This window comes from Bombyx mandarina, chromosome 12, assembly GCF_030267445.1.
Source record: "Bombyx mandarina strain Sakado chromosome 12, ASM3026744v2".
NCBI classification, from domain to species: Eukaryota; Metazoa; Arthropoda; class Insecta; order Lepidoptera; family Bombycidae; genus Bombyx; species Bombyx mandarina.
The window spans coordinates 9,952,206-9,961,205 of NC_143219.1; the positions used below are offsets into that span (position 1 = coordinate 9,952,206).

The following is a 9,000-nucleotide window of genomic DNA, read 5'->3' on the forward strand; positions in this document are numbered from 1 at the left end:
ACCGACGCTCAACGCTCATTAAGAAGCTTGAGAAAAAATGTACAGATGTGAATTTGGCGTAATTATCTAAGCGGCACGTTTTTTTATGACTATTTCATTTGTGCATGAAACAAGTATTTTTAATTCAACTATCCAATTCCTAGTTTTATCAATTCAAAAAATGCATAAAAATTGTGAAATTTTGTTGCCTCTTATATTTAATAATCCCAAAGAGGTTAAATTTGTATTAGCATGCTATGTTCGAATACGAGATCTACGATACGATGCCAGATAATATATAACAATATATCTATAAATTTAAAACATTCGGAATTAAATTTTTATTTTTTATTTTTATATTGCTTAGATAGGTGGACGAGCTCACAGCCTACCTGGTGTTAAGTGGTTACTGGAGCCCATAGACATCTACGACGTAAATGCGCCACCCACCTTGAGATATCAGTTCTGAGGTCTCAGTATAGTTACAACGGCTACCTCGCCCTTCAAACCGAAACGCATTACTGCTTCACGGCAGAAATAGGCAGGGTTGCGGTACCTACCCGCGCGGACTCACAAGAGGTCCTACCACCGAAAAAATATTTTTTTTCTCAATTTTTTGCTTTTCCTGATGCCATGAATTCAGTTTCGAAGTGTCTCACATGCATTAGTCACCGTGACTTTCCATATAAAACCACTTCTTAATTTAAAATAATATGTATATTTAACATGTTTTTGTTACATTTCAAAGAATCAAACCGCTTAATTACACTTTAGATTATGCCTTAATTTAAGTTTCATTTAGAGTATTTTAATAACAAGTCCTTTTAAAATTTGTTTTGAAATCGTACAGATGTTAAACGTCAAAACGATGTTTTTCAAAGATGTATCCTTTCTGTTATCAATATAAGTTATTTTGAGAAATGTAGAGACAGCTGTATTTGTAACTTACGCTTTTTATGTTTATTTAAATAAGAAAGTTTGGGGGTTTTATCATATACACGAGTTTAGGATGTACATACTATAATGCGTCTTATATGGTATATGACTCTTAATTATCCTTAGCCTCTATTCAGATATTACAATGAATAATCGAATAATTGAAGTCGTCGTGGCCTAACGGATAAGACGTCCGGTGCATTCGAGTTGAGCGATGCACCGGTGTTCGAATCCCACCGGCGCCGCGGCGGGTACCAATTTTTCTGATGAAATACGTACTCAACAAATGTTCACGATTGACTTCCACGGTGAAGAAATAACATCGTGTAATAAAAGTGAAACCCGCAAAATTATAATTTGCGTAATTACGGGTGGTAGGACCTCTTGTGAGTCCGCGCGGGTAGGTACCACCGCCCTGCCTATTTCTGCCGTGAAGCAGTAATGCGTTTCGGTTTGAAGGATGGGGCAGCCGTTGTAACTACACTGAGATCTTAGAACTTATATCTCAAGGTGGGTGGCGCATTTACGTTGTAGATGACCATGGGCTCCAGTAACCACTTAACATCAGGTGGGCTGTGAGCTCGTCCACCCATCTAAGCAATACAAAAAAAAGTATAAATGTGCATGTTGTATATCTTCATGTTAGAATTGTGAATACGCAGTCTAATTTCCCGTGATTTCATTAATATACGTACAGGTATATACTTAGTAACGTGCCAACTCAACTCTACCCATTATTGTTAAAGTTTTAAGTTAGGTTTTAGTTATTGAACATTATTAGGTTCTGAAGTAAAATTAGTTGTTGTCGACTTATTACTTTTAAGAGCCTCCCTTAGTTTTATTAAAAAGCTCTTTTATTAAGAAGCCTTAGCAGTGAGGAGAATGGGTGCGCTGGTGTAGCGTACGCTTCGTCAGCCGTCGTGCTCCACTAGCCAGGTGTAGCAAGAAACAGCTGACGACTGTTATATAATATGACACACGGTCGCATATGGCGAAGCGTGCCAGAGCAGGAATGCCAGTTCACCTTCCACATGCCGCATGCTTATTCATTAATTACTTAAAAAAGGGATTTGAAGATTTGTAAATCTAAAATAAGGGTTTTTAATTCATATTAAAGATCTAGCATTACTAAAAAGTTGTGAGTTCGATATCGCTTGACCTTGGTATTGTAATTGATGATATTGTCTAAATTAATATAACCTGCGATAGTTTAACGTTTTAAATACGAATAAATATATAGTACTGTTTTCAAGATTGCAATGGGATAGATACTGTGTAATGAGGGTAGAAAGAAATGTTTACATTAAAAAAAAAAAAGGACTTTTTGGCGGGAACGCGTGGAGTGAAGTTGTGTGATTTTATTTTGTCTATTTAGTGTTTCTTCGGGTTTAAATGTGTAATAATGGTGGTTTATTAACCGTTTAATATCTGTGAAAGTGCACAAATGTGGGAAAATGAAACAAAGGCGCTGGACGTAACTTCTCGGGATCCTCCAAAAAGTCCACTGAAAAAATCTTAGTAAATGACCACCATTTTACTGAGATTAGATTTCATCTCATATCATCTCATTTAATTTCATCCCAGTTCATTAATGTCTCAAATTAATCATTTTCATTTCATTTCGCTCCATAACATCATTTTTCATAAAATTAAGAATATACATTAAAATAAGACATGACTTAAAGGTCTCTTAAAAAAAAAAAAAAACATTTTACAGTTTAGTCTTAGTAATTTTGTTACCCGTTTGTTATAAGGATACCGTGTACCCTTTACGGCTTCTGTACATTTTGTGTACCACAATAGTTACTGAGACCTAGAAACTCTGAAGCTTGGATTATAAAATCCAGTTAATTTTGCTGTAATTTTCATAAGCATTGAGATAAGTTTGCTTTAGTATTTACAGCTTGATTGTCTGAGTTATTCTTTTTGGTTAAATTTTACAAAATATCACACCCTAAACTAATATTTTCACAAAAGTATGAATGATTTTGTCATTCATTGTGACTCCGTATCCTGCTCCATTATTGTTACCTGTACCCTAGAAGCGTTTAGAGTTTACTATTATTAGCTTCTACCTGATATTCCGTCACAACGTGTTTCAAACAAAAAAATGTTTTGTAAAAGATTTAGAACAGTTTGTAACCCACAATGGATCGTGTATGTTGTTTGTTGCATCTCGAAGTGCAGACCCAATGCTTTGTTCCGTGCCAGGTATTTATGAATGAACGTGAGGGGCCGCCAAGTCGGATTATCGGCTGCGGTCACAGTCAGGTACGAAATTATACTTTTGGAATTCTTTCAATTGTACTTACCGAGTGGGGCTACTCGGACGTTGAGGAGAGCCGCAAAGCGGGGCGAGGGGAGTCACTAACACGCATGCGTGCCCAACGCTTTTTACTGAGCCGATCAGACGATCCCTCCCTCTCAGTTTGCCCGGAGTCGTCTCGAGCGCACACCGTACCGTCATGTGTCGCTCGCCAACTTTCTCGAGTAGTGATGTGATTCGGTATCGAAATGTAAACGAAATGTATTAATGAATTTTGTATTTTTTTCTAGTGTAAATAAGTGAGCCATGGATCAGTACTGTGAGCTTTAGTGAACCATAAGCGAGATCTACTGTGTTTCAATTGGATTTTATAAACATGAGGTGGTTAATAGTGACAATCAGTGTGATGTTATCAAAAACAATACTGGCTGGGGTAGCGCCTCCCGGTTCGTGTCCTGCTGTTTGTGCGTGCAAATGGAAAGGAGGCAAACAAACCGTGGAATGCGTAGATAGAGCTCTCATCACGGTACCAGAACCGGTGGATCCTGCCACGCAAGTACTTGACCTTTCAGGAAATAATCTCCAAATATTACCACAGGAGGCATTTGCGAGAACTGGACTGGTTAATTTACAAAGAGTATATCTTCGAAGTTGTAACATTGGTCAGATACATGACAGAGCATTCAAAGGGTTGACAAATTTAGTGGAGTTAGATTTGTCGCAGAATTTATTGACACAGATTCCATCAAACAGTTTCAAAGATGCACCTTTTTTACGAGACCTCACCCTGGCTCAAAATCCGATATTAAAAGTTCATTCTGATGCTTTGACAAATCTTGGAAGCGTTATTAAACTAGATTTATCTAGATGCGAAATTAGAGATGTAGCTGCAGATGCATTTAGAAATTTACGTTCAATGGAATCACTTAAGCTTGATCATAACAGACTTCGAGAATTTCCATTGAATTCTATTGAAAAAATTGAAAAATTGAGGGCTATTGATTTATCGGATAATCCTTGGATATGTGATTGTCGGCTTCGTGACCTGAAAATATGGTTAGCCAAAAACAAAATGCTTTCAACTCCTAGTTGTTCTGCACCAGCAAGATTGACGGGTCGACCATTTTCAGAGTTAGCTATTGAAGAGTTTGCGTGTAAGCCCGAAATATTACCTATAAGTCGGCACATTGAAGCAAATGTGGGGGAAAATACCACGATAACTTGTAGAACTGAAGCTATACCAAGCGCAGTAATAAACTGGTACTGGAATGGTAGATTACTTCAAAATGGTAGCCATTTTAACTCCCATCAAAAAATATACATTTTCGAAGAAGGCGATGCAAAAAAGAGGTCAATATTGATTCTCACGAACACACAGGAATCCGATTCCAGTGAATTTTATTGCGTTGCCGAAAACAAGGGTGGTAACGCGGAAGCTAACTTTACAGTACACGTTACGCAAATTGCAGTCGGAATGGCGTCACTTGGTAATGCTCAGATTGCGAGTTTGGGAGCGGTATTGTTTTTAATAATCATCGCTGTTTGTTTGGCAACTCTAGCTACATTTCTGCGGCTTCGTACGACCCCTGTTTGTGATACTAAAACTCCTAACACATTGGATCGCGTGGTATCAGGAAACGAAGTTCATCCGTCAAATAATGACCGTCCGCAAGTAGCTGTTCTGGCTAATAGACAGGAATCATCGAATTACCGTGATTCTAAATGTAATCCTGTGATGAAACCGCCAAGAGTGAATGATATACCATATACGACTAACCACTACGAGGGAAGAGGAAGCGTGGTGACTGCGAACGGACCTGTTGTGGTTTCACCGACGGTGTCCGCTTCGATCGACCCTGATCTTATCAACGACACAAGGCCGGATAGTGCTAATAGGCCAGGGAGCGGCGAGTACGCACGCGAGGCTTCTGATTCCTTATATCCGTCTGGATTGTGGGATCAAGTTAAATTGAATCAGACAAATAATTTGTCTCGGGCTATAAGTTCAGCTATACCCACATACTATAACGACAGAACACCGATAATCGAGAATGGAAGTGTAAACGGTTCTCAGGAAGAGTTGGGCTATATGAGTCGAACCTTCCCACGATCTCATGCGCTTTCTGCCACAAATACAGCGGTATCCACAGATGCCCCTTATCCACCCGACTATGGCCTGCCAGTAGGAGGCGCGCGCACTCTCCGTGTGTGGCAGCGTGCACCCCCGGTTCTACCTCCAGTGTCAGCGTTAAAACGCGTTCTTACAATCACCAGGCCGTCTGCAGATGACGGTTTTCAAGATGGCTGTGCTACAGACGTTTAAATATACTAAATCGTTTAAATGGATCTAAACAATATCAGTGTTGCGTATCGGCAAACGTTACTGTGTAAGAATTATCGTTAATGTGTATCTAAGTTAGAAGTCCTATACGTAAGACGTGTGTAATTGGTAACACACAGGTTATTAGTGTAATATTTTTTGTATGATATAATTTATTTAGATAAACACGGGAAGTTAAATTGGATCCCGAAGTGATGGATCCACGACTGATTAGTTGAAGAGTGTTAGTGTAAATTAATAAGTGATATTGGAATGGGTATCTACGGTATCTGATCGCCAAAAAAATAGTTTATAAATGTCATAAATATATTACGAGTATCTTGATTGTTGAAACTAAAATATGATGATGTTACATAAATAAGAAAGTGTTATGTATACTACTCAAACTGTATATTATAACGTACGTTTCGTCTCCAAAGATTATCAATTTACTTATTTATCCCCCAAGGTAACTATAGTCGGATTTTTTATTAGACGAAGTAAACTGACGTTTACTGTGTTGTCAGTTTTTGATGAAATAAAAATAGTGTTGTGACAAAGTGAACGATTGAAAAAACTCCTGAATTAATGAAATTGCCTCGATTGTCTAGTGAATAGTTAGTGTGCCGAACTGCCGATATCGGGCACGGGGTTCGAATTTTAGCCGTGCTTTGTACATACCAACGAGTTTTCGACGAAACATTATGTTCCTATGGTATCTACCTGTACTGAATACCGAGTGTTTTAAACATTAAGAAAAACATTGCGAGGAAGCTTGTAAGACTGTCCTATTTCCAATGCATCATATAGTTGAAACTATAGATGTATAAAATATAACAATTATAGGTACATAGGTAATGAAAATAAAAAAAACTGATTGTAGTTACATACTACTAGTAACATATTATTATATTGGATCACTTTAATACAATTTTATTGTAAAATATAAATAATATTCTTTTATAGTTTGAAATTAATGAGTAACTCTTCACACTCATTGTTCATTTATGTGATTGAACGAGAACTGAACGCATCACTATTACTTTAAATATAGCAACATTATTTCACAAAGTGACATTAGCTACTGTCAGCTGGCTTCGTCTAATTAAAAATCCGACTATAGAAAGCATTACTTCGTGTTGCTATGTGATGCACTATTAATGTTGTTCGATGTGCGATAACTAATGAGTAAATTTTATGTTAAAAAAATATAGCATTAATGTTGGAAAATAAAACAGGCGATTATCAAAAATAAATTGTTTCATTTTAATCTCCAAAATACATCATGACCTACTTACATGAATAAATTCAAAGACGTTATTGCCCCAATTAATTGGAATAGCCGGTAGAATAGCGAGGTAAAACTTTTGTTTTAGCATAAAATAATCTTTATCAGTGAATTGATTGTTCTGGAAATTCGAGTTCAAGAAGAATAATCCAAAAATCTTTATTTAAGTTAACAGACACAAGTGTCGCACAGACAAAAATCAGCTATGTATGTATAAAAGATTCAAGCGCTCCACCCACCGAAGAAAACCGGTTAGCGTTACTTCATTTCCGTTCAATTCACCTTTTTTTGTAGGTACAGAACCAAACCATAAACGGGTTCCTATTACGGGAATATTTTTAAAATTAACATTGTTAGGACGAAGTGTTTGTTTCAAAGACTTAAATGTGCATGAGATGTTAGCTTTTTTGAACAAACATTATTGTCATGTGACACAGAAACCATAGGGTATCAGGAAATGTCGATCTGAATTAAACATTTGGAAAAACATTTGTTAATAAAAAACAAAACAAATATTAGCAAACTAGTAAAATTAACATTGTTAGGACGAGTGTTTGTTTCAAAGTCTTAAATGTGCATGAGATGTTAGCTTTTTTTGAACAAACATTATCATGTGACACAGAAACAATAGGGTATCAGGAAATGTCGATCTGAACTAAACAATTGGAAAAACACTGGTTAAAAAAAAAATGTTAGCAAACTAGACATAAATGGGAATCAGGAATTAGACCATATGAATGTTTATTCAAATATATAATACCATCCTCAAGTGGTCCACCGTTGACTATAGTATTATAACACATTTTATTTTTGAACAGATTTAACACCCAACCTGTTTTGCAATTATACTATCTGTTATGAAAACATACGAAATTGCATTAGCGACACGTGATTGAATGAAGTTGATCTCATGAATGAATCATGAAGCTTATTAATGAAACATGTGATATTTTTCCCGTACTTTCAGATCTTATGTTTCTATGTATATTTAAATAAGTCCCTGGGGTTTCATATAATTACTTTTTTGTGTATAATTTTGTTATACACATATAGTCATAGATTGTCGAATGTGAGTTTCTAGGCAACGATTCTTGATAATTATTTTTGCTTTTTTCTGTGTAATTATTATAATGAAATTTTTAGAAAGTGATCAATAATAATAATACATATATACATACATACACGTTATATGTGGACGGCTTTTGGACGTACCTTGGTCTGGCTTATTTTTAAATCCACGATTTCTAAGAAATTATTATTTTACATACACATTAATAGTAATTATTATGAACACTACTCAAGTCAAGTTTAGTAGGGCAACCATTTACTTTGTTTTGCTGGCACCGATGGTTGTTTTTACGCTTTCTTTTCACAGACGCGATACTTTCGCTTGCAATAAATGTTACTTTGTACGCACAATGAAAGCTCCAACACAGCAATCTTGATTGTTCACCAGAATATTACAATTGTGCACACATTTCGAATAGCTTTTTAAAAGTTCATGGCTTCACACTCAGTGATAACATGTAACTGACTCGATGGTGCAGTATTTAGCGGCTCTCACTGTTGTGTCGAGGGTCGTGACTTCAATTCCCTCGGTCGGGAAAACTTTGTGACATGAACAGGTTTGTTTGCTGTCTTTTGTTTTCTCTGGGTAGTAATTATCTATTTATATATATATTTAAACACGTATAAGTATGTTTATCAGTCTCTGGTACCTATAGCACAGGGAATCCTAAATTGAGGCCGGATGATCATGCGTGATTTGCCTAGTTATTATTAGTATTATTATTATCACACTCTGATGTACTGTTTAGTGTTTAACGTACATTATAATCTAAATATAATACAATACGTACGTAAATATAATCTATAATCTGGCTCTTGAATTACCGTCGGAGAAATTCGTTTATTTTGTATAAAAATATTCGCACGTTCCCTAGACGTACCTACGTTGATGCTAGAACTCAAAGGGTATAACCGTGCGTGAAATCATAGAGCATGAATAAACACACTAAGAGACAAATAAACAAGAAATGATTTCATTATTACTCCCATTTTCTATTCTTCTAAGTATATTAAGAAGAAAACAGAGTGAATTTCATAACTTCACAAATTTTCCAACGCAAATAACACAAAAGTTGGTTGATAACATAATTTGCGTAAATATTGTGGATAATATTGCATGTTATAGATGTTTTTTTTAATTTA

General features: G+C 36.0%; 1 protein-coding gene across 1 annotated transcript; it reads left to right on the forward strand.

Annotated features, from left to right (window-relative positions):
* Positions 1-3,200: 3,200 nt before the first annotated feature.
* Noki (protein) lies at positions 3,201-6,757 on the forward strand. Its single transcript, XM_089731951.1, has one exon. The coding sequence runs from the start codon at positions 3,558-3,560 to the stop codon at positions 5,502-5,504; it is 1,947 nt and encodes a 648-aa protein (XP_089588077.1). The 5' UTR covers positions 3,201-3,557; the 3' UTR covers positions 5,505-6,757.
* The last annotated feature ends 2,243 nt before the right edge of the window (positions 6,758-9,000 follow it).